The sequence below is a fragment of the Cyclopterus lumpus genome, chromosome 20, assembly GCF_009769545.1.
Source record: "Cyclopterus lumpus isolate fCycLum1 chromosome 20, fCycLum1.pri, whole genome shotgun sequence".
Taxonomy (NCBI): domain Eukaryota; kingdom Metazoa; phylum Chordata; class Actinopteri; order Perciformes; family Cyclopteridae; genus Cyclopterus; species Cyclopterus lumpus.
The window spans coordinates 15,748,160-15,775,061 of record NC_046985.1 but is presented as its reverse complement, the minus strand read 5'-3'; the positions used below and the strand labels follow the sequence as shown (position 1 = coordinate 15,775,061).

Here is a 26,902-nt window from a genome sequence, read left to right as displayed (position 1 = left end):
CTAACTTTAACCATGAGTGGTAACAAAATACATGTTATATTGCGTTGCATAGTTTGTACCTTCCTGCACTCTTTCCAGAAAGCAGTGTGTTTACATGCATAAGAAAACAGGCAACAGTTGGATTTTTCCAGCAAATTCATAAAACATCATGTAAACCAGAAACCTGCTTTCCATAATCGGGGTAGGGGATTACAGAAGCCTGATTTCCACAGCCAGAGAAGTCTTGGCCGTGTTTACGGGTACCCAGGTTCTACATGAAGACATTTGCATGACAAAGACTTCCAGCAGGGGACGTGTTGCTGGGCCAGCTGTGCAGCGGGGAGAGATCATTACATGCAGCAATGCATTCCCATATTCAGTGATAATATCATCCCAACTGACATACATACACATACATATACACACACTCTCTCTCACTCACATACACTGAAAATGCTCTAGTAATTATTGATTGAACCACAAGCAGACTTCTCAGTGGTTTCCTACAAATGGAAATGATCAAGAAAGGAAAACAAAATCAGCTCTATTGTATCGGGCCGATAGAGAGGCGGTCCGGTCCCCGCACCGAGGCCACCGACTGCAGGGGCGATGTGTGTTTCCCATGAAACCACCCTGATGAAATATTCAGAGGAACAACTAAGACACCACGAGGCCAACGGGTTTCGGTTACAGGACAATCATTCTCTGCGAGGACGGGGCCAGAGACACGCTGGCAAGGTCCCCGCGTCTTCTTTTCTCGCCATACATGACAACATACATACACAAAGGGGCCTCCATTCATTTTTAATGAGGTCCATTAATTAATAAACCAGACCTGACCCCATTTACACTGCTGGATTCCCGGTGTGTGGTCCCGGTGTGTGGGCGGGACAGGGGAGGGATAAAGGAGATCGCCGTATGCTGAGGGTGACAGTGTGGAGAGAAAGAAGCAACCGGCAGAGGACGAGTGAATTCAGGATTATCATATTGAATACCGGGGGGGGTATACGCTCTGGGTAAGTATCTGAAACCAAAGGGGACAGCGAGGGTGGAGTGAGCGTCATGCTCTAATCCCAAACTCTAACTCCACAGTTCACACACGCTGCTTAACCTCCACACTTTGTCACCACATGCCAACATCCTGCCAGCATACGTGCACACAAACTACACACTCACATGAGCCCCCCGCCGACATGTCTGACGTCTGGCCCCTGTGAACGTATCGGACGGAAGTCTCAAAGCTGACTGAAGGGGAACAATCGGCTGACCGAATGGGAACAATCGGTGGACTAGAAGGCACTTTTACACATAGTCAGAAGATCACGACTCTGGACAGTAAAACATCTCATTTCTTTTTGATGCAACTAAAAAGGATAATGGTTCATATCATTAAAAATAATGAATTTTTTTAGTTTTACATATTAACAGTCATTTCATAAAGCGCACATTTCCCTCTTTGAGATTTTCCCTGTCAATACTCCTGAGAATCAATCCTTATCGCCCAGAAGTCTCGTCACTGTCTCAGGAGTAAAAAAGCCTCCCTTTCTCTGAACCCTGGAGCCTGCTGAGCTTGGCGAGCTGAGAGGGCGACGGGGGTACGTCCTGTCTGTAGGGGCCCTTGGACTGAGGTGGGGCCATCACCGGGGCGGGGCCTGGGGCCTGAGCGTGGTCTCTGCCGTGGTCGTAGGCGCCGCCGCCGGGGGTCTCCGGCATGGGAGGCGGCCTGGTCTTGCTGGCCTGCTGCTCTCTGCGCCTCTGCTCCTGCCTCAGCAGCTCCTGGGTCTCCAACAGGACACGGGCGTTGAAGCCGGACGTCGCCAGGTAGCCGTTACGTGATCCATGGCTGCCGGAGTAGCGGGGGTTCTCCTTGGGTGTCTGGAATCCCTCTGCTGGCATGTCCACCTTGTCCCACGAGTCCTGGGACGCCGTGCTGGGGTACTTTCGAGGTTGCCTAAACACACAGAAACAGGTAAAGAGGTCAATCGCTCTGTTGAGTGAGTCACCATAAACTAAGAGGGACCAAAAGAGGAGCGCAACCGCTCAGAAAAGATTGCTTTTTTCCCTTGGCGGCCCCTGGGTCTGCGCTTTTGAAGGAGAATTCAAAAGAAGCCGCACTTCAGCAGAGAATGTGGCCATTTTCACACTTTGTTGGATTAAAAGGGGGATGCGGTCGTGCCGTTGAGTTAAAATACTGAAGGCAACACGAGTGACGCAAAGGAGGATGCGTTATAGTACGCTGCATGATTACGCTGAATCCTGGGACATGGAGGACATGAAAGAGACAGGAAACAAACGGAGTACTATTAGTTCTACATCGTAAACAAACACGAATGTTAAAACCTCCCGGAGAAAAATGGCTGCTTTCATCCATTTAACTACTTTTTGGAGATGCAGACGGGTGCACTTACAGCACAGACAGAGTAATGGCAGGCCTCACGGCGTTATCCGCCTTCTCCTCATCTGCGGGCTTCCTGTCAGACCCTTGCACTGACAGGACAGCCCGAGATGCACGGGTATTATCTCTCATAGAAAAAAAGAAATGACGCCCCATACATGCTCCCCTTTCCGGAAATTGGCCCCCGGAAAGCTGTCATTGGGAACTGCTAGGTCTTTGGCTAAAGTGTTGAGGCTCCATTATTATGATCCATTAAGGGCCGCCGTGCAATGGTAGACCTGTGACAGTGTCTTTTGCGTCAGGGGTGCTAAGAGAAATCCCATTCACACCTCACTGACCCGCTGAGTGCTTAAAAGGCTTTTGAGTTCACGGAACACAAACCTGAAGAGGGAGACAGGGACCCGGCGCGCTTTCAGGACACAACGCCTGCATGTCTTAGGCCCTATTTATCGCTAGGAAAACTCTTTTGTTGCTCACAAAATAGATTTAGTTTTCTCCAAAACTGAAACCTCACAATGGAGTTGATGACAATGAATTATACCTTGAACCTTGAGTTCTCATTTGATACATTTAAAACATGACTTAGATGACACATTTGATGAACAAAAGTAAAAGAAGCTTGATTTATAGCTGTGTGTTAAGGGCTGACACCTACAGACTACACACATAGCCACCTGGGATACATCCGAGCCAAAGTTTTCTCCCTCACACACACACACACACACACTGGGGCGGATACAGAGAAACCACTTGGTAACCTCACGAACCAGCATGATTCTTTCTAGTCAGTTAGTTCCATCTCAGTGTAATTCTAATGCGAGTCCCACATTTCCAGCATTACTAATGAATGCCCAAGTGGTCTATCTCAGCACATGGCACCGGAATGCCAGTCTACATCTATGCATGCCAGGACAAATGTGTACGCATGTATGTGCTGTACATGTGCACGTGTGAGTGACGGCATGCATGTGTCAGTAGGTGGGTAATTGGCGGAGGGGCAGCTGCAGGGACAGACTGCAAAGAGAGCCCCACCACATGCTCCGTATCTGGGTTTTGGTGTCTGGGCGAGCCGCCATGCATTTACACCTCGGCTTGGCTCGCAGAGCAGCCAGCGCCATTCACGAGGGAGAGAGCCGGGACTCCTGTTGCGCGAGGCCTTCGATCCGCGCTTCCAGCGTGACCTCCGAGGTTCGTAAAGACGAAGAAAAAAAAGAAAAGACAGAGAAGAGATCTAAGGGGAAAGGTCTTCGGTGGCCGATGAGGGGAGAGTAGAAATGGCATTGTTCCACAGGAATGCAATCGTGATCGATGCGTCGGGGGAGCCGGCTCTCTTATCACCTCTACTCCTGTGCCAGAGCATGTCACAAAGTAGATTAGTTACATCTACAGACGGGAGGGGATGGGAAAATACATCATGCCAGAGAGCGGGGTAAATTTAGAATGACAGAACATAACAAACAAAGCCAGGAAGTTGGCTCGCAGAGACATTCGCGGCCGCCGTGTTGTTTCTTTGAAACAGCTGGGAAGAATCAGAGTTTATGAGGAGGAGGAGGAGGAGGAGGAGGAGGAGAGAGTGCACACATACACATGCACAGACACATAATGATTAGGGGAACAAAAAAACAAACGGCACTCAGCGGGCAGCAGAACAATCTCTGCTACAGTGCACAAATAAAGTGTCTACAAACCTGGAATAATGTTTTCTTTAGATCGCGCGGAACAATATTGTTTAGGCTGCGGACTGCAAGAGCTGCATGGGTAGATGGAGGAGCTACTGGCAGTTTGCTCAGACCACATTTAAGAACCTTATCTTGACTGCATTCATGTGTGTGTGTATGTGTGTGTGTGCGTGTGTGTGTATTTCTGTGTGCGAGTGCGTCCCTTTTAGGCTAATCAGTGGTCTCTCTTTCCTACTAACACACTCTCCCGGCCCCTCTCGCCCCTCCACTGCCTGTCACCACTAATCCTGCTCCGACAACAAGCCTTCATTAGTGCTCTTCCAATCCTCAGATCCCAGACAGCCGGCTAAGCCTGGCCGTCATCAGATAACCAGCTACCATGGCTTCTTCTAGAAGCTCTTTGGGAAGGAGCTTCTTTTTTTCTCGTTTTGTGAGGGAATGTCCCCCTTTTGCGGCTCAAGATGCCTGTTTTGGAAGAGAAAGACAGGGTGAAGGGGTTTCCGAAAAAGAGAGTTGGATGGAGTTAGAGGGAATCTTGGCTATTAATCTGGGGATGTAGGACTTCAGCTCTTTAATGAGGGGCCGCGCCGAGATATGAGCACCGAAAAGCCTCAGTTGGGGTCAAACGTCAAGCCTGAGCTCATGCGACTCTCTGCTAAAAGACGCTATGAGATTATGAGAGGAATGCATATCAAAGGCCATCCTCGCCGGGCCCTTTTGGCCGGCCGAGCCAACTTTCCCAAGAGAAGGAACTCGAGGGAGAGAGGGGAGGGCCGGAGGCAACTGCCACATCACATGAGATGCCAGCCGATAACACCTATGAAGGGAGATGTACGGATCGGTCTGGCTTCTACAGACCGCATTGATTATGCGTCCGTGTGGACCGCAAATCCATAGCCATAGACAGGAACATGTTTTTAATCGACCCGGCCGTGACTGTTCAGAGACAGCAGAGCGATAGAGGATGGCTATGAAGAAAATGATTGCTGTTTGTGCAAGGGGGAGATTAAAATCACAGGAGAGCAGAGTTACTCTGGCCAAGAAAATGAAAAGACCACACACACGCACGCACACACACATATACACGCACGCACACACAGTCACACACACACACTTAAATTGTCCTGTTTTTGTTTCAACTGGCAAGGCAGCAAAACTTATATAAATCAGACTCCACTTTTAACATTTGTAGAACACACTGTACATTACACAATGCAAAAGAAACTGTGGAAATCGTCAGTCAAGGTGTAGAATGTGTTTCTTTGATGACGTTCTCTTCAAGTATGTAGGACTTAAAACAGAGAACTTGTCCACTGGCAGTGGTTGGCTTTCCCTTTGCATTAAAAGTGCGATTAGAGAGCTTCGGAGGATTGGTAGAGGCACGAACACACACACCCAGACTGAAGTCAGGAAATGCAAATACCCAAACTAAACTCACTCCCTCCCCCTACGCCCCGAGATGTAAGATATGGTAAGCTTTATTGGCATCTCTTTGAAAAATATGCGAGAGAATCGAAACAGGAAGATGGAGAAGATGAAGAGCAGCGGTTGTAGCTCTGAACTCAAGCTATGTAAGGCGAGAGATTGCCCAGAGAAAATCCCTTTAAAAGCATGATACTGGAGCTGCCATTCATTACACTGGAAGACTCGGAGAGGGTGGTGCCTGTGACAGAGTCACCACTTCCTCAGGGTCAACATTGACTTAATGGAAGTATATATCAGTCAAACAATTCCAAGCGATCACATTAAATGATTCCATTCAAAGAGTTTTGCTCAGAATCATTGAAATGTCTCGAGATGAGTTGAAAGTGGCTTTGTGGTGATTGACTTTGTAACCAAAGAGATACGTTAAAGAAAGTGTAGAGGGAGGAGGGTAAAGGGACAAAAATGAGGGAACGAAAGTGATGGAAATCGAAAAGAAAAAAGTCAAATGAAGAGGTTGAGAAAGGGCAGGGAGAACGTGATAAGTCACAGAGAAGGGGAGGGAGAGAGGAGGACGGAGACGGACGGAATAAAGAAAGGAGAAGGGAGACGAGGTCTCACCGTGGCAGGGAGTTGTACTGCCTTTGTGCTTGTTGGAAACCATCTCTGTCCTCTGGCTGCTGAGCCTCAACTGTTACCGAATGGCGGCCGCTTGGCGTCTCCGTCCCGTTGCTCACCTGTAACATCCACCAGATGACACAAGTCAAGATAGGCACAGTTAAGATACAGTAAAAGAAAAGATTAGACCAAAATGGTTGACATTTCTACCTTTAGACAGAAATCTGGAAGCAGAGCAAACACACACACACACACACACACATGGAATATATTTCCCTGAGCGCAGCAGGAGGTTTGTCAGTGTGATGCCTCCTGTGTGTTGGGCTTCGCTCGGGAACAGGTGGTTAGTAGGTGTGATTCCTTCATGACAATGCACCTGTGCCAGGGGATTTTTTTTAAAGACATAATTCACAAAAATAAGATCTATCAATTACAAATCCTTGGTTTAGTAGAACATTCTTGATCCAGAGGCCTCCATCGATGAAAGCAAAGGTCTACAATAACCAACCGTATTGGGGTTGTCTTTGAGGAAACGCCATTTTCATTTAACAGCAGATGTTGTCTTTGAATTGTACCAGTGCAAATTTACTAGTGTTGCATTGTGGGTTATGTGTACCGTATTTTCCGCACTATAGGGTGCACTGGATTATAAGGCGCACTGTCAATGAATGGTCTATTTTCGATCTTTTTTCATATATAAAGCGCACCCGACTATAAGGCGCATTAAGCGAAACAAAACAGTCAGTCAGTCAAACTCTATTAAACGTGTTCACAATAACTCTCAACATTGTTCAAACGTTAATGAGCATATTCACAATAACTCCCAACCTTGTTCAGTTGTAACACGTAAAAAAAACAGTCTGATACCGCTAAATCAAACGTTAGCGTAACTCTGTGTGGTCTTCTTTACTTGGCGCAGGTCATCTTCTTGCTTCCTCCACTTCCGTACCATTGATTCATTAATGTTGAATTCTCTCGCAGCTGCTCTATTCCCATGTTCTACTGCGTGACTGATAGCCTTGAGTTTGAAGTCCGCGTCGTAAGCGAAAGTTTCGCAACTCGCCAGCCAATCAGCGTTGAGATGCTCCGCCCGTTGGGCTGCTGCTGCTCTGGTAGCGCTGGAAGCGGAAGTTATCGAGGCGGAGTCTGTGAAACTCTCCGAGCTGTGTGAGCCTACGGGTGATGTTATGAACCCAAACACCAGGGCGTTAGATGTTCCGACGTTTATGGGATGTCCACAACAAGTATTAAGCAGAACTAGCGGTTATTTCGACCATGGTGAATGGAGGAAATTATAACTGTTTTTACCGAGACAAGCCACAGAGATAAGCCACGCCCCCTTTTCGCAAGGGGTTGCGAAAGACACAAATGAACACAACTTGACTGGCGAATAAACTGACGCGAGTTATGAAGCCGTTTGGTGTGAACGCACCATAATGCTGCAAGCGGTGCGGCTTTGTAGTTTACCAAAGTTGTACTAAAACATTTTGACAGAGCGCCGTGTACCACACAAAATCGCTTCGAGGTCAGTAAGCACAGCCAGAATTAATCCATATATAAGGCGCTCCGGATTATAAAGCGCACTGTCGTTTTTTGAGAAAATTAAAGGCTTTTAAGTGCGCCTTATAGTGCGGAAAATACGGCGACCTTAAATCAACCCTTAACGTACCCTCTAACCTGCAGAAGTCTCGGATGCTACGTTTGTTGCCACTGACAAAAAGTTAATTCCTGTTCAAATGATTCCAACACATCTCCCAGTGTCTTTGCAGCTGACTAAAGGTCATTGGAAGCTCACTTGTATCTGCATCCAACTGCACCGAAATTTCACGCGGCTCATCCGGTTAATGGGAAAAATACAACTGGGTGTCATTCTTGTACAAAGGATGGCAGATGTTGCTTAAACCGCTGATGATCTCCCTAAGTGGCAGCATGTAGATGGAGAATAACATGCGTCACCTATAAGGTCTAGAGAGGAGGGCGACTCCACTGCCGTGCCAGAAATACCCACAAAGGGATTTAGCCTGTAGAAAGGTGAAAGGGGCAACAGCAAGATGTGCTGCTGGGGTTGGAGAATGCCATTATTACCTCAGAAAATAGAACAGGCTTCAAGATTAAATCTCACCTGGAGAATAAGCATCATATTTTTGTCAAAAAGTGTATGTCCAAAAGAGAAAAGCGACTGGAATCTTTTAGGTAGGCTTGCAGGATTATCCATCTTTCAGGCGTACTGATCGCATGTAATAACCAAATGGCAAAACATAAAATGGTTCAATGCATTTTTGGTAGATGTGGTTCAATTACTTTAAAGTCCTTATCTCTGACTTCAGATCTCATTAATCTATCAATAACTTTGGAGCTACGTACGTGTTCCTTTGTTGGATTTGGACTGCGTGTCTCAGAATCAATCTAATGCACTGGCCACATTACTGCTGGCCCTTTCCCTTTGGAGTTTACAATCCACTGCTCATGCTAAATACTCTCTCCACTCTCTGTTTGTGTGAATCAGAGTGCTTTTCACCTGATATTGTACTAAACGCATGCTGTGTATTTCTGAACAAAGCAGGCCCCACTAGTATGCTGAAGACATAAACTATAGATAAGTATCACCACTGCTTCATTTCACAGATTTGCGTGTGACTCGACTACACACACCACTAACCTGCGCCAGTGTGTATGTGTGTGTGTGTATGTGTGTGTGTCTGTGTTTGTTGTCTGATCATCGGCGTGGTTGACATGGAGATTTCATCTCCCTCAACACTAGCACACCGCTAACGAGCTGGCTGATGAAAGAACATGACAAGCCAATTAAACAGAGGCAAGCTGAGGGGGTGTTGCAAGCGTGGCTTGACCAAGCGTCAGTTTTCATGAGGCTCCAACGGTAACGTGGTGGCAGGTGTGCATGGTTTGTGTGCATAAAGCAGATATTAACCAACAATTTACAGAACCAGTGAGCTGGGGAAGACGTTTTCTGACATGTCGTATAGGAGACGTAATAGTACATGACAGATTGGATGGATGCGGTAAAGGTGTGCTAGCGGATGGGAAGGCTGTCAGCAATACTGTCTTCTTGGAAACATCTTGTATTATCAAAATGGCTGCTTTCCTCCTCACTTGGACAGCTGCAATAACAGTGCAATTACATTTCACTCAGTGCCAATAACAAGTTCCTTCTCAAGTGCTCCAAGTCCCAAAAAATAATAGTATTCCACGTGGGTGAAGTGAATTGGACTCATATGTTTCAGGTTTCGCTGCAACAACACGTTCTCCCACAACTCAGAAAGTGTAGAGCACTTTTTTTACTGTTTTACTGGGGCCAAATGTGGTGGTAATTAGTCACGCACACTGAAAGTTTTTAATGCGATTTGAAGGTAAGTGGCGAGGAATCCGGAGGTGCTCGGCAGTTCGGTTTAGAAACCGAAGGGTTGAGGTGGGTGACACCATGCCAAGAGAAATGCATGAGAAATAGCCAGGAGAGAAAATCTGTCAGCATAATGGTATTATCCAGAGGAGGAGAATCAGATTATTCCATGTTAGTCCCGGAATACAATGCCATATAAAACATGACATTTGTTAAAATCGAATCAATGTTCGTTTTTATCCAATAATGTGAAAAATGATGTCAATACGGCACGCTTTTATCTCTCCCCTGCTTCCTTGGTGGTGTTGCAGACAACGCAGGGAGAAGAAGAAGAAAAGAAAAAAGGAATCACCTGTTTAAACACAAGAGCGTTTACAGACGGTGAGTCGGGGTGTCGTAATTATGAAAATTATTTGCAGCTATCAAAAATCTGGGACCAGGTAAGCAGCTCGGAAGGCGTTGAGCTTTAAAAAGTTCCAAGGTGTAATATGTCTTGGTTCAGAGCTGGTCATGGACCTTTCAGATATCAAAGCAGGTTGGTGTGACGGGTCAGCACTCGCACATGGCTTTACTCCTCACGATGCTTTGCGCTTGTGACCCACCACATAGGGAACAGTTTTGAGAGAGCGGCCCTGCTGTACACAAACAGACATATGGAAGACATTTCAGTTGCTAATGGGCAGACGGAACCAGACCAAAGTGAGAGAAAGGTAGCAAAACACCACATCCTGACAAAAAGGGGCAGTTGGATAATGATTCTCTCTTTAAGTCCTCAACCTAATTCCACCAATTTATTATAAGCAAGCCCAGTCCATTTGTGGTCGCCGGGGTGTTTGGCTCCGGGGCAAAGTATCCGTCTGAGAGCGAGCAGTGTGATCTGCCATTTCCTCGGCCCCCTAGACCAGGAAACTGTGGTGAATGGGAGGTTGGGCTGGTTATCTCTCTATGACTTCAGGACTCCACAGCATGCACAAATGGCACAATGACATGTTCGAGTCTTATCTGTTTGCCGTGAAGATATCTGTGTGGATGAATGCATGGGGTAATAGTGCTGAAATGTATTGCCATGTCGACCTAAGAGAAGTGTAATCGCTTTGTTCTCTTCTCGTCCTGTTTTCTATCTTATCTGTGAACACACACACACACAGGTTTGGTATTAAAGCATATTGAGTGTGCAGGCATGCATACATCTGTGCACATGTGTTTTGAACAATGCAACAGTATTGCTTTTCCAATAAAAATTTTAAAAAAACATTTCCAACTCCCAACCAGCAAAATCATACTGCGAGCGCGATATGTTGCTCAAATGTGTAGGCATGAAGTCCTTTCCCTCACGGCGGAAGTAATCATGAGATCAGTAAACCGCACAACATTGAAAAGCAATATCCATAATCATGTGTCACCTAATGCAGCCTCGACGGCGAGCACTGCCGAGCAAACTGGGAAGAAGCTCGACAAAAAGATCGATGGAGATTACCATAATCGACAAATCCAGCTGCTGTTGAGAAACACAGTCGGGATGTTTTTGGTGAATGAGATGGACATCGTCCACGTGTCCAAGACGCATCTCGTAGAACGAAGACTCCTCTCGGCGCTACGATAAAAGCCTCCCAGACACAATCACTGGAGGCTTCATTCACTGTGCAATTATGGACAAAATGGTCTTGTCAAAATATGTACGGGCAGCCCTGCATGGCAGCGCTGCACAACACACTCCATATATTGTGTGAGTGGTGACTCCCAAGCTGTGTTGTCCTAACTCTAGCCCTGATCTCATAGGAAGGAGTGAGCTGCACTCCCAGAAACACAGAGCAACACATTCACAGGAACCCGAGATTCCATAAACACAACAAATGCTTGCGGATGGAACGATAGTAAAATCAAAAGGAATTCTCATAAATGAGGGTTTTACAGGCTGCCGTTGTTGCATTTGATCCAAGGTACCAGCATGGAGCTCACACTCCTCTGTGTGGTCATGCTCACTGGCGCTCCGACCCAACAGCGCAAAATGCATTTCATTTGCTGCAGACTGAGAGCGAGGAGAAAAAAGGAGTGTTTGGAAAATACATAGTGCTTTATGATGAACATCTGGAAATCCCCTCTCACAGAGGCGGGGAGGGAGAGAAAACACGCCAGCTCTAATTGGGTGGGGGGGGGGGGGGGGGGGGGGGGGGGGGGGGGGGGGGGGGGGGGGGGGGGGGGGCTACATGATAGACAGGGCTTCTTGCGTCCTGGTCATTATTTCATTAAGGAGGAGCCGGGGGTTCGAGGACTGACCTCGGCGTTGTCATTACAGGCGTTCACAGCGGACATACCTGAGCTCAGTCTCCGACACCCCGGAGACAAGCCAGGGGTCAAACTCTCACAGAGGGAGCCTCACACCTCACGCTGCTGTACCTGTTCCTCATTATGAGGATCACTCTAGTGTGCATTCGCTGTTTATACCCCTCAAGTGAAACATTTTTGAAGAGGTGGTATATTTTTAAAAGGAGAAGACATCGGGGGCTATTGAGCGACAAGAAACTCAATTAAATATGAATAAGACTTTAAGCCAGGCAAACACTATGCATTATTATTCTATTGATATTATTATTTATCACCTTGGAATGTTATGTGAACGGCATTAGAACCTGTGATTTTCATGCTCACTGTTCAGATCAGTTGAAAAACCAAAAAGCAAGACTGGAACCCCACAGTCGTTTTTTGTCCAGCGACAATTCCAATAAAATGATTCAAGCACGACCACATCCGAAACCGATGTGGACACAACGAGAGAAAGGCAGCGCTACTTTGTTCAATACTACTCTGAACGGAAAGTTAGAGGAAAACAAGAAAAACATGGAGCAGCAGATGTCTGGAAGATGCAGAACATCTGGTCTGTCTGTTCTGCATAGAAGTTCAGTTCAATATCACAGCAGTCTCAAGAGTACAGTTTAAGCCACGATATGAAACACTCCTCAAATAATATTGAAAAAGGCTCACGACAGTTTATCAGGGATCTTTTAAACTGATCAAACTGCAAAACAGACGGCCAAAATTTCTGACGTGCTTGATAATCAACAGATTGTCCGAGAACAACTTTGGCCTTTAGCTTGTTTCTTCAAGTGTGCGTCCACATATATGAGTCCACAAGTGTCAATTCAATAAGACCTGCCTATATTACATATTTGTAAATGATATATGTAAAGGAGCAGATGTAAAACAGTGGACAAACACGTATACTTTCCTTTTCATTTTCTTCACAATAAACATCTGTTATATTGTTATTCAAAAATGTTTGCTGCAGAATTGTCTTACTGAAAATGGTCACAAACAAAGCTGTGCTAACTCGGTGATAATACATAGATTTTCCTCAATTATAGTCCCATGTTATTTTGTTACTTAAAAGCTTTTAGGGAATCATGGGTGTTCCTCCACAGTAACTTAATAAAACTTGAGACGGAGAGTCTCAGCTGAGCTCCAGCCCCGGTTTCCCTTGCTCCCGAGTGCACAAGATCCGATATACATACATTTGAGACCTACAGTACAGACTTGACAGTTGATGCTGCCTGGCATGATCGGATGACACAATTGACATTGATCCATGCAATGAATCAGATATCATGACCCCCATGGGTTAAAATCTGTGCCAGCTTTAGTTGAGTCTCAAAGTTCATTCTTGAAAGGTGAAATTAGCTCTTGACAACACGTCAAAAAAGGCTCATGTCTGGGTAAGTTAATTAGCTGTTCTGCAGCTTTCGATGATTGATTATTTGAAAATGTAATTCCATTGCAGTTGCGGAAACACCATCTGCTGATGAAGGTCATGCAATGTGATCAAAAGAAAGAACTGGAACATCTACATTTCCGTGACATCTGGGAAAAACTTGTCAATATTACTGTAATCACAATATTTGGATCAGCAAGTCTGAGCTGGTGCTGGTTTTTCTTTTACAATTAATATAGAGTATACATAGTACAACTGAGCCATGACTTGAGATGCTAGCTCCTGTTCTGGCCTGTGAGTCATCACGATGTAACCTTGAATCCTCGGGGACAGCGTGCCTCAAAGTGCACTTTGATGTAGTGGGCTTTAACGGCCTTCTGGAGCATCTCGCCTTTTCATAGTTACCTGCACTGACTGTTTTGAGTGGGGGTCACAGAGGTATCACTGTCATCGCTGCAGACAACATTCAGCGAGCAACATCGTGAATTGTAAAAATGAAAACATAAATTTCTGTGCAAAAAGCAGCCTCAGTTAGTCTAGATTTACAGTGTGCGTCAGTTATACAGACTTTTCAGCTCATAATCAGTTTACAAATATTCCTTTGAAATGGAAACTCCAAGGGAAGGTTAAAAGTGTATGTTTACCTCTTACTAGAGCCTCTGTCTGTACATCTCTGAAGGCCTTTTCTCTTTTCCTCTTTTCCTCTTTTCACCAACACACAATGTGTCCCAATCTCGCCACTGTTTCCCCTGGATTTCATATCAAAATGCTTCAAAATCAGAGCCATGTCCATCCTGCTTTTGGATGACGCTAAGGCAGGATTTCCCTGGAGTTCCCTCTAATCGTTGTCAACGCATAGCCTGTATCTTTCCTAACAAGCTCTGCCATTGTGAATCCTTGATCGCGGGACTAAAATAACATGAAAGAGGACTAATAAAATAGACTTCAATACTCCAGGGCTGGCTCTATATCTTATTAGCAGTGGAGCAGTGGGGGTACGCTCAACAATGTCAACAATCACAAGCAATTAGGAGCTCAGAGACAGACTGAGACTGCTTAGAGCTGAACAAACAGTTAACCCCTCCCTTTGTGAGCGAGAAAGGAAAGAGGGAGGGATTAGGACGACAGTGGCTTTTAGTGGTTTTCAACCATTGGGAGGACGAACACTGAAGGAAACCCAGAGCAAATGAAGTCGGCCCTCCTCTGTCATCAGGCAATGGGAAAAACGGCAGACCTCCCCCAAACCAATTTCATTGACAAACTGACATTGATAATCGGATGTCAAACATTTTAACTTTCAAGGTCTGACAGTCTGACCCGTAATTTAGAAAATTGCTCTGCTTGGTGTAACATTGAGCCTTCTTTCCTCTACAACTAGGCCAGGAAAAGTCACAGGACAAAAAAAGTTATGTCTGTCTCAGGCCATTAAATCGCAAAAAAAAACACACAAATATTTGACCTCTAAAATGTTTCTGCGCCATCATATAAATATGGCTCTATTATTGTTTGGTCACAGTTAAAATAAAGAGGAGGTTTGACAGTGTACAGTGTCATCCAACGAGTTGTCCCACTGGAGATTTCATCACATTTGCAGAATTTCTTCCATAGTGTTTCATTTAACAGTTATGTCTGCGGTACACATGAGGGAGGCTGAATGTTCGTATTGCTCTGATAATTGTAGCCTACTTTGTAACATTGAATCTATTACGGAAGGCTAGCATACATTTTGTTTGTTGTGCTGAGGGAAAATAAAGAGAATTAGATGGTCTGTTAACTCCGCCTAAATGCATTTATTTGGTCTCATGTGTAAAGTATTTAAAATGTTTGAGATAATAAAGTGCTATGGAAATGGTAAGGAACATTCATTTAAGCACACGTTTGCTCTTCTCACGATTTAAAGAAGATACCTATTGTGATGGTTTGTCTTTTCTTTTTTCTTGTTTTAAATGGGTGCCCAGAGAGAGAGAGAGTGGGAAACACAAAATGATATCACTCCTAACAAAGTTAAAAGTGAAGTGAGCGGCACCGCATGTTGAGATCATCCGTGATATAAAGTGGTGTGTGGAAAGATGAAAGGGTTTCTTTACTTAAACTCTTGGCGCCGGAATATGAGATCAGGTCTGAACGAGTTAACAATGGAATTAACTTGATTACATTTTTCCAATTATGAGGAGTAAATCCCATTGTTGGTCGAGATCAATCACGGAAGAGGAGAACGGCTTAAAAAAAAAGAAGAAGCTCTCACATTTTAATTTAAAAACTCTTAATTTAAAAATTCCTTTAATCAAGTGTAATGTAAATTAAAATGAACAGTGTGGCTCACTGTCTGCAATTTCTCACCCCTTCCTTTGCTTCAAAGACCTGAATAGTTACTTGTCATCGAATGTTCCCCATGTTCATCTGCTCTCCTCGTTCACGCCATACTGTGTCATACTTCCAAGACAGAGAAGGCACAGACAGATGTGAGTCATTAGCAATTAGTTCCAGGTCAAAGGTCGGGCCCCGGGAATTAGAAATTAGTCTGAGAAATTTGGCCAAAAGTTTTAGGGACATGAGTCACATAGTTTGGCAGCCGTACAACACTGACACTCTAATAAGATGACAGACGATTCATTGGAAGTTAATGGTGTGCTGGGTTTCATACTGTGTTAAATCAATTATTATTATTTTCACAAGGAAGACTGTTATTATAGGTGATCCCGGGATGCAGGAATTTATGACGTAATAGCAGTCTGCAGATAAACAAAATGTCTTCTCCTGGGAACCATCGCTGGAAACAATTCACATTCATGCTCAGCGGTGGTTTCTCAATCTCTGTCACTAACATGAATTGGAAAGAATAAAATCTACTGTAATATATTTTCATCTATTGGATATTTGATCAAATAAACGTGTTAATTGCTATAATGTATCAAAAGAATACCAATAACACATTAGCAACATTGAAATACAAACGTTTTGATTTGTTAAGAGCTTGTTGCATCATTATGCGGTTACTGAGTTGTGCCCAACTCTGATCAAAGTAAGGTCATGTCACAAGTAGATAGTCACTGAAATAAGATGGAGGAATTAAACTATTTGAGTGTAAGAAATCCATTAAGCTGCCGGTGGATTTGGAGATAAGCTGAGTCCAGTGGTGCATCAGGGGGAATCACTCTAAGAGCTCCAGATTTTACTGGTATTTTGGAGCGTGTGTGTCTTGGGGTGTGCAGCTCAGCGCCACTCTGCTGGAGCGCAGCTCCTATCCAAACACTCACCCAGGACTGGTAGGTGTGCCTGTGGTCCTCCACGTCGTCCTCCTGCCTGGCCTGCTGGAACTCGCTCCTCAGCATTTGTATCCGGTCGTGGTTACTGGGAGCCATGTGACTGCTGGGAGCGAGAGAGAGAGAGAGAGAGAGGAGGTGAGATGGTGGGACTAGTTGCTTTGAATTCAGATTGCACGTTTAGGCCCTGATCAGACACAACTTGTGGTGGCTTTTTATAATGGATTTCAATAAGAGTAAAGTGTTTTACATCACGCTTTTGCTGACAAAGCTCTTGCCCAATCTCTGTCTGATCAGGCCCTTAGTGGTTATCTGGAAATAATACTATGCTTTTTCATATCTGAATAATTCACTTGACCACCCTAACACCCCACTAAATTGTGTCGAAGATCCTTTTGATCCGACAGTTATGATTCCCTTTTGCATACCTAACAGACATCTCAATGTATTATTTTTTTACCTCCCTCCTTTCAGCTGTCGCTCCTGAACATCCCTAGAACTGAAAGTGTCCCTTGTGCACCATTGTGAGTGATGCATGTCCCTTTTAGACTGCAAGAGAATGTTGGCCTTTTTATAGTACGCAGTCATTAAACACTGTGGAAAACTCTCATTTACATCCCCTTCATTAAAGAGCTTTGAGGGGCCTGTCAATAGGAATCAATAGCCTTCCCTCAGCTTAATCCGGCTCTCCTTTTATCACCAGGCAGCACATGACAAAATGCATAATTATGGTGAGACAACCGGCCTGATAATGGGCCTGTATTTATGCATACCACAGGGATGAAAGTGACCAAAGGTTAAGAATTTGTGCTGGGAGGGGATGGGAGCTGGGGGATGTAGGCACCGGGGTGGATAGGGTGAGGGACGGAAAACAGAGATAAAGGCATGTGGGGTGTTCTCGCGGATGGCGCTTGGAGAAAAAAGGGAAAGGTTAATCAAGGGCATGTGAGGGAAGGGAAAGAGACAAAGTCAGCCAGGACCTGTTACCCTGTCACTTTGCGCCTCCTCCTCCCGAGGAGCACTTACAGGTGGCACGCCAGCGGTGGAAGTGATTGCTTATTTGGGCCCAGAGGATTCTGGATGCAATTATGGTGATAATTGCAGATTAGAATGAGCACATCCTTCTGATGATAATGGGCACTAGGACATGCTGCCAATCAAGCTTCATTAAAAGCACAATAAATAGGAGCTCATAAAGGCTGAATGGATCTCTGTGCATCGCCCCTGAGTAGCACTTGGCGAGGCGTGGTTATGGTGTTATTCGTACTGCCTGATCAAAATCAATTGTGTTAGTTATAGTCCATTTGATTCCTATAGCTTTATGTGTGTGGGAGCGCAGGGAGCGTGCATTAGGCCTTTTATGTGGATGTGGGCAATTAAGTGGCTCATTGGGGTGTGAGGTGGCCAATGCTTCTATGGCATGGGGTGATGGTGAAGTCTTTCTATTACTGTTCATTATAAAATCAATGTTCACTTTATATTAGCATGAGGTGGCTTAAATAGCATATGCGATGTTAAAGAAATTAAAGGACTTAATTGTACCCTATAAACAAACAGCAACACTGAAAGGCTGATAAAGGATGGGAGTCACCCAAATGTGCTCTCTTTTATCATACACGTTTGTATTACATTTAACTATAAGAGTAACCATTAGTGTCTGTATGACTAACACTGCTATGTACTCCATATGAACATTGAGTCCATCTGTTGAATATTAAAACACCAATTAACCCAAAGGTTTCCAGATTTCCCCAAAGATATGTTCTCCGAAAGGAAAGTGTGTGTGCCTTACACTCATGAAGTCACACAGCAATTATGAAGAAAAGAAACACATCTGCAATTCTGAATTCATTTTCATCACATTTCCTTAATATATGCCTACTAATACATATGTTGAAATACAGTACATGGCATCTCCCTGGTGCTGCTCGTGAGAGAGTTTTGACAAGATTGCAATGGGTGGGAAAAGACCCAACATAGATCCGTGCAGTCCAATGCATGCAATTAGTTTAATCCCTGAGGCTGGTCAAAGAGAAGACCAAGCTGACAACAAACAAATGGCCTCGTAAATGTTTCCCTTTGACCCTCCAGGGACAGCCAGTGCTAGTATCAGCATCTCAAGCATGCAGCACTGTGCTTCAGGAACCAATGGGGGCAGTGGGAGCCAGCTGGGGATCCAGAAAAAGAGCCACAACCCAGACAATAAAACAAGACTGCTTGAGTCCATATACACTTCCTACACAAGCACTAAAGCATCAATCCAAAAAAGAGGGTCGGCCTGTATATTACCACATTTCTGTGTGTGACAGATGAACTGCCGGGGTATGGAAAGCGAAGACAAGATCTCCTGCAAATTAAAGAACTGGTGGCAAGGCACTTCAATATATTTTTCAAATTTACAAATGGAAATTGCACCGCGTAGGAACTGGGAGCGGGGTGGGGATTTAATGAGGAGTGAATTTGTCATGGTACTTCAAAGGAGGCCTATGCAATATCTAGATTATCTGCAGGGGCTTCTCCTTGTGGTCCTCCACCCGCTGTGGGTGGACCAAGTTGATGGGATTCTTGGAAATCACTTTGTGGAATTCTGCTGTGTAAATATATTCATACGGGGAGAAAAAAGTAGCTGGAGAGTTTTGCGCTGGGGAAGGGCAGGAATCAAGCAGGAAGAGGCACCATTACCACTGTAAGAGCCGGTAGCAGGCCTGTCTCCATACATAAAGAAGATGGATTCAGCCGCCTTCTCTGAGAGCTCCCCAATGCTTAGGCACCTCGATGTGTAATTAGTCAGCATGATCGTTGGCGATGCATCAGGTGTCCCCGCTTAAAAATTCCCCTGCGAACACATCAACGTCTGCAATGGGCCAGAAGAACAAGAGCTGCAAGAAAAGATGAGTGGGGGGGGCAGGGGGGCGGGGGGTGGGGGAGAACTAGCAGCAGTGGTGACTGGTGGCAATGTATGTTAGCACACCACCTCAGCAATTAGGATGAATGTGTCACTCCAACCAGCCATAGATGGGTGTGAGGGAATATGAATGAGCGCTGCTCATCAGTTTGCTATAAGCCACATGTTTGTGCATGAGGAAAAAAGGTCACAGGTTGTGGAAGTGCACTCGGGGGTACAGGCAGGCTGTCTGCATCATGATTGTATGAACAGAAAGCTCTCTTTTGAAGGGAGTCAATGGAAAATGGGATGGGGCCTGTAAAGTAATAAAAAAAAACATGCAGATAATGTAGCCATGTGCCACGGTCTTTCTACAACCATCTCCATTCCCTCTTGTATCTAATGGCATTCATCATCCGTGTGTTTGCAGGCTGATATGCCAGCCCTCTCTGGTCCCCGACACCTTCTCCGTCCAACTCATTGGGTGGTTGCCCCTTGTAAAATGTGTGGTTAACGTATTAAATTTAAACAGCAACAATTACTCAGGTCCAGGCAACATAACCACTAGGTTGGAAACAGGTGGTTCTTAAAGGGTGTCTTGTGTGTTGGTATCAGACGTCGAGGGGCGTGACAAACGCCATTGGAATGAGAATGCATGCAAACATATCCTGGCAACACAGACGGCAACCCGTGGATGTAGAGAGAGACACAAATAAGAGCCGACACTTGCTCTCCCTCTTCCTGTCTCTTTTCTCCTTACTTACAGACACCGTGTAAAGTCACACCGCTGCTGTGTTTGTAGCTTGTCTGAGAGCTTATTCTGAGGGCTTGTTGGGAGAGGTGAACTTGTGAATTCACTGGCAAGCAGAGTCAGGTCAAACAACAAGGATCCAGGTCCATCTACACAACAACAAAACCTCATCTACTGCTCCTCCTGCTGCTCCAACTCACCCTCTCCCTTATTAAGAAAGGATTATATAAAGTCAGAAAATGCCAAGGAACAACACTAAATAAATAAATAAGCTCCAAGCTTTTTGAACCTCGTCATAAATATATAGCTTGGTGAATAAATCCCACATCACAACTTGTACATTAATGCATTTGTTGTTTAAGAACCAATGGTGTTTATGTGCAAACATATGTGTGACCCCCATCCCACCTGTGTTTTTCAACCTGACCTGTTGACAGGGGTCATGCACCCTCCAAAGCTGCAGTTGGGGGTATGTGGATGCCTGTCTGCGTAATAGTCATCCTTTGATCCAGGAGGATTTGGCAGATGTCTCACACACCACGAGGCTTAGGCCAAGGACGCAAACTATGGCCCTAGTCCCTCTATTTGCTTCTGTTGGTGGATCAAAGCCGCGCTGAGTCTCGGCATGCCCCTATAAACACTGCCACTGGCCAATAAAGGAGTAATCCAATCACTGAGAGTGTAACATGGGTCATATGAGCATACTTGAGGTCAGGGGCCAGTCCCAGCCAATCAGAAAGAGAGAGACAGTGTTAGAATCCTCGGGGTATGATTTCAACCGAAGTTTGAGAGGACTTTTGGAGAGTTTTTGCAGATTTGCTCATTTCCAAGTAAAGGAAGAAAGTCTGAACTGTTGCGGCGTCGGTGTGACTTTAAAATCAGACGGTCTGTTATTTCTTATCTGATCATTGCTGAGTGAAATTCTATCAGATTATCTGTCTTCTTGCTCCGGCCCCAGTATCTCCATGCAGCAGATGATGGGGCAGGCGTCTTAAGTTTGGGCCCTTTGGCAATCTTCCATCAAGACTTGGCTCATCTTTATTCCATCGCCCTGTGGACTTTCATTTATTTCAAAGACAGAAAGATGAGGCATTTTTGGTGAGATGGACAGCCTTTGGGACTTACCATGATGATAGAGAAAGATTAGATCTGCATTACCGCTGGTCATTTTCGAAGGGGAGAAGGACAAAGATAAAACAGTCTTCAGAGGAAATCCGCATATATCGGCCAATCTGCCACGATTCTTGCAATCAAACAAAAGCATATGAAGCATATAGCTCTTTTCTCTCATTTCTCTCCATCTCCAATTTTCCATCTTCTTAAAATTATTCTCTAGTTTGTTTTATCTCTATCCATTCTTTCTTTCTTCCCATATGTTTTTATCTCTGAATGCCTCAATACTCCTGTGTGGTTACAGGAATAGGTCATGAATTCCCTTCTGTCCCCCTCACCCTCTCCCAATAGCCTGGTAAGTGACAGCTGCAGGCTGGACAAAGGCCTGATAATACCCTGGATTTGTCAGGCTCTGACTTCACCCATGTCCTTCTGTGACTGATGCACTGACAGTTGCGCCTTACCAGCTAAAAAACCCCTTTCTATATGGGGGCTGTTGCTGTTATAGAGCAGTGTGTAATATTGGGTGTGTCTATCCATGGTTCCTTTCAGACCCCAAAGCAGCCCATATGGGGTCCTAAGAGGACATCATCAGGGAGGCCTGCCTCGGCCATGGGGTGGCGTGACTGGGGAGAGTGTACTTCTGATTAACAAGGGAAAGAACCAGCACTCCAACAGGCTGTGCAGCATGGCTGGCCCCTGGTGTACTGTTCATCTCTTTTCTCCCTTGTGTGAGGAATGAAGAAACAGCTCTGCCCTGCAGGGAACCACAGAGGGCCCTCAACTTAGAAACAGTTAACAGAAAATGGAGCTTCAGCTATCTCTTTGTCCCCTTAGAGAGCTATACCCCTCAGTATTTCAAAAGCCCCATTTGCCTCGGCACACATGCAGCCAGCCATACCCCTTCACCCCAATTTGCTTTATTACCCTAAAGACATGTGCTACAACCACTCTTCTCTACAAGTCCTTACATTCAGAACACGTCTTTCTTTCTCTCTATTTCATTCTTCTGTTTGAGCAATTGCCAAAATACAGGTGCACGTGAGAAATCTGCCTTGCTGTCTACATTTGAGGGAGACACAGTCGATGCCTTCTGCCCAGTCTTTTCAACCCCACGTTTTATGGCTTCAGTTCCAATGAGAATGCACTGGAGCTGATCAAAGGTGCTTTTGTTTCTGCATGTTGCGCCGTGTGGATGTGTTACTCGTGGTCAGAAGCAAACAGTTGTGACCTTTTCAACAAAAGAGGAACTAAAAGTGATTTTGGTTGTTTCAAAACTTCCAATACTGTATATGGTATACTTCTATGGTGGTGTGCTAAAAGAGGAAGAGGCCAGCAAAATGGCTTGAGGCGATGTTGTGCCAGAGCCAGCTGGATGGATAGAACTAGTGAATAAAAGTTGTTTAAAAGATGGATGGCTCAGGTGCAGTCTGGAAATGGATCCATTATTCAACCGATCCTGTGCAGCTGCTTGAACTTAGAGGGGAGGACAGATGGAAGGACTGAGAGAAGGTTATAGTGGCTGTCCATTTGAAGTCAAGGCCGAGATCAAAAAGTTAGTTTTCACTGTTGAAAAAAAGGCTTGACGGTAAAAATTTGGTAAAATGAGGTGTTTGTTCTCCCTAATTTAGTGTAAAATTGTGTTTGTCAAAGTATAAAGTCAATGTTTCACGGAGAAGATTGACCTTTTCCAAACAACTACTTAATATCCAACAGCAGCCACTCTTTTTCAGTCCTCATCATCCACTGAGTTAAAATGCATCTCATGCTCTTTGAGAGCTGTTTAAAAAATCAGTGAAACATGACAAGAATAGGGAAAACAGAACCTTAAGACAACACGTTGTGCACTATTGCATGGGCACGCTGAAAATGTGTATGGATGATAGTCTCTCAGAGAACTTTCTTCACCTCAATTTCTGGCAACTTTTCCATCAGTTATTTTCTGGGAAGGAGGGAGCACGGCAGCTTCTGACTGACAGCTGCGTCCTCCATGAAGGAAGAGATGAACTTTGAAGTTAAGGCTCGTAATCCCAGTCCATTGATTCAGAGGCACTCGTTCACTCAGAGAGAGAAAGAGAGAGAGAAAGAGGGATACTTGGGAGCGTGGTTGGGACTGCTTAATGTATTCACACAGGCACAAACACACACTTGCACATCGGGCATGGGCACACACCACACAGTAAGTTCAGATCAGTGCCACCTCCTAATAAGACAAAACTGAGCTGCATGCTAATGATTAAAGCTAATCGCGTGCCCCGAAACTTGCAAGCACACATAAAATGAATTTGCTGGCTCATGTTCAAGAGCTCCAATTCCCCAAATCTTTTATTTGCAAAGACGCTTATAAGCAATATTTTCATGTATGTGACAGCTGTTTGTGTTGAACAGAGGCTTCTGATGAGTCAACATTCCTCTTCAGGGTAAGAGGAGGGAAGTGTAAATAATGTGTGAAAGCCAAAGGCTACAGTATCCATCTAAACAGGTTAGCTCAGCTTTTATGAGCCCGTCAGGCCTTAAAGACAGCTTTTATGAGCTATCAGCTAGCCTGACACCAAGAGGCCAGAGGAGATGTGAGCTGGGGTGTACTTTATGCTCTTTGGCTCAAGGTACACTCTTTTATGGACCCTGACACACAACATATTTGGTCCGAGAATAGGCTGGCGCCGTGAAATATGAAATTGGTAGCTGTGTTTTGCATTAGGTGACCTCAAATAAATGTCCAGAGCTGCAGCGACGAGTCACCTTTGCAGGTTTCCCTTTCAAGTAGCACTCCAAAACCCAGAGAGGGCGGGAGAATTTGGGCAAAAGCAGCGGCTAGACCCATCGTCAGCACTTAGACAAGAGGGAGCCATGTGGATCTTGAGACGAGTTTGTCCAGCCAAGTGTGGATGCCTCGAGTGCATTGCATAAAACAGATGCCACATCTGAAGTTTGAAAGTGAGTAAATTGTTGTGAAATTAGAGAAGAAGGACAATAGAGGGGGATGATTCTGTGTTGGAGTATTAGAAGAAGAAGAAGAAGAAGAAGAAGAAGAAGAAGAAGAAGAAGAAGAAGAAGAAGAAGAAGAAGAAGAAGAAGAAGCTACTTGTTTTCCACGATTCTCAGTCTTGGTGTACTGCTACAGTCATTGTCCCACATAAACAGTACCACAAACATCTCCAACCTGCCTGGCCAGGTCCAACTGAGCTCATCACACAGCTGTGTGACCCTGCAGCCCCCCCCCCCCCCCCCCTTCCCACTTGACTTACTTTTTAAGTCTGCATTCTGAAACTGCCTCATCCTTCAGCTGCTCTCATGTGCTGGAATGCCCACAGGCAGCTTGTTAGAGAGGCACACGTTTTTTCCGAGCATGGCGCACCGCAGCGCCTCGGCACAGTAGCAAGAAAACAGAGAGGCTGGAGGGGAGCGGTTCAAAGACCGGTCTTGGGGTGAGCCCTTGCTAAAATCCAGGGGATGGAATATTGCTCGGATGAAAACAATAAAAATATCGTGATGTCAGCTACCAGTGTGCCATTCAAAACCTCTCGGATTTCAAGTGGCACGGATGATTTACGGACTATTTTCCCGAGGATAAACGTGTTTGCATTATCCTACCTGCAGGCAAACATCCCTGTGTGCTGATTTCAAAACTTGCAGAGCTGATTAAAAGGCAGCAGTTGACTCGTGGATCTCTAAGCTTCTCCCCACCACTTCAACATATCCTTCCAAAAACCTTGAAAAACAATCCCCATTTGCCACTGCATTACCATGCACAGTGTACTGAAACTCTGAACTTAATAAAATCAAGTGTTCTGTTGGTGTGATGAATGTAAACCAATGGTGGGGGGTGGGGGGGCAAACGCGTAAAAACAATCTATGGTATGCTTGAACATGGTTAACAGTGTGTAGAAATTAACTCAATGGCTTAAAACACTGGTATGGTCCTTTAATGCAAATATATGCAAAGATATCAGCATGTGAATGAGTAGATGAATCCCCTCCAGATGCAGATATTCACATGCAGCTGGTCCACTCTAGCTCGTTTGCTATTCCAGTACGTTGCGTTGAGTGACACACTCAGTGGCTACCTATAATGAAAGGCTAATATTAGATTTCAAATGGGCCTAAGCAGCGGTGAGCATCGGCCATATATTACATATGTATTCAGAAATGCATCATTTGAAATCTGGTGCATAATTTTCTGCGGGATTGGAAGGTTTCCTTCTCTACTGTGGCGCTTTTTTCTTCTTCTACAGCCGTTTCTTTCTTTTTTTTAACCCCCTTTTCACAACTGGCAGGCCGAGCAGATATCCTGTTTTTTATGAGGCCACTGGAAGACCTACACCTGTAAAGTATCTCACTTACTCCAGCGCGGCATCACACTGTGCTGAATGCAGACAATCGCTTCCTTTCCAAATGTCAGTGCCTGGCGCTCAACGGGCGAGCCACAAGCCAGCGTTAAATTATTAACGGCAGCCCTCCGTGGGTCTCCTTGCCGTCCCATACACAGGCAGCCCCCCAAGTCTTTTCTTCCATGACCCCCTGTTCCGTCACTACTTCCTCTATACATAATTAACGGGAGAGGCACGTGGGATGCCCGTCAGTCAGAGCCCGGGGCCACTTTAAACAATAACAATGTTGATAGTGGGTGTAGTAAAGCAGAATTAAAAAGATGGATTCCAATGATTCTTTTGCTCTTGGCGCAGCTGGACCCAGGTGAGAGGGTGGGGGAGAAGACTGCTTAGTTCTAGGGAATGGATGGATGTACAGAAAAAAATGAAGGGAAGGGAATAGGAGGATGAGAGGAGGGGAGCTGTTACCCCTTTACCCTCCCAAATGTCCCCTGGCATCCTGTACTGGCGTCTCTGTTGTGTCCTCCATTACTGGATTAGGTCCTTGGAGCCCTCAACTGAGAGCCTGAAAGACGGGAGAGGGAGAAGGCCAGGGGTCGTGACCTTTGGTAATGGCCACGCAGGCAGACGCGCAAGAGGAAGAAAAAGATGGGGCTGGCAATTCAATTTAGGCTATCAATGTTGTGTAATAATCAATGTGAGGGTCAGGAGGTTGGCAGATACTGACAGATGGGCAGACGAAAAGAGGAATAACAAAAGGACAAAAATGTGAGAATCAGAGCTGAAAGGACTAATCAATGAACGCATAACATATGCTTAGAATGATTTGTCTTCCAATCCTTAACTATAATGACAAAAATAGATCAAAAGCAGATCATACAGTGATTTGCAAGGCCAATACAAAACTTTATTAAAAGATAACTATTCACAAATCAATTTTCATTGTATTCAGCCTTTGTGCATGTAAAACAAAATTCACAAAAAAATCCTGTTCTCTGTGTGTATAACAATGTCGTAGAGCATCTGCATCAGTCCATAAAGTTGCAACGTCAAATCAGCGAGGAGGAAATCAAGCCACTCTTGCTATCTCCCATCAACCTTCAGGAGCCTTACATATGTTAATGCCCCTTCCACCTGTGACCCCCACATTCATGACATCATTATCAACCCAGCCAGACATAATGTTGGCCTGTCACCACCATGATCTATGGCCGCAGCGGCTCTCTGCCTTAATGAAGCCGTAACGTCGCCTTGAACTGCAGAAGCCTTGCCGGGCCTCGCTGGTGCCACCATTCGGCTTAATGCGAGTATGCATCCATCATCTCGCATCAGGCATCAATCAATCAAAAAGCCCCTGTGACAGCTGGGACCCTCCCCACCCCACCCATGCCCCCAATGCACTG

The 26,902-nt window shown here is 45.2% G+C and overlaps 1 protein-coding gene across 2 annotated transcripts in view; it reads right to left on the bottom strand.

Moving 5' to 3' along the window:
* Positions 1-986: 986 nt before the first annotated feature.
* Positions 987-26,902, bottom strand: part of LOC117749660 (partitioning defective 3 homolog) — a 309,108-nt gene continuing 283,192 nt past the window's right edge. Inside the window, exons 22-24 of one of the 2 annotated variants that reach the window (XM_034560341.1) lie at positions 16,415-16,526; positions 6,097-6,212; positions 987-1,930 (exon numbers count right to left, since the gene is read on the bottom strand). In XM_034560341.1, coding sequence (XP_034416232.1) covers positions 1,501-1,930; positions 6,097-6,212; positions 16,415-16,526 — 658 coding nt within the window. In that variant the 3' untranslated portion in view covers positions 987-1,500. The remainder of the gene's footprint in view (positions 1,931-6,096; positions 6,213-16,414; positions 16,527-26,902) is intronic. The other variant, XM_034560342.1, reaches the window with a different exon arrangement.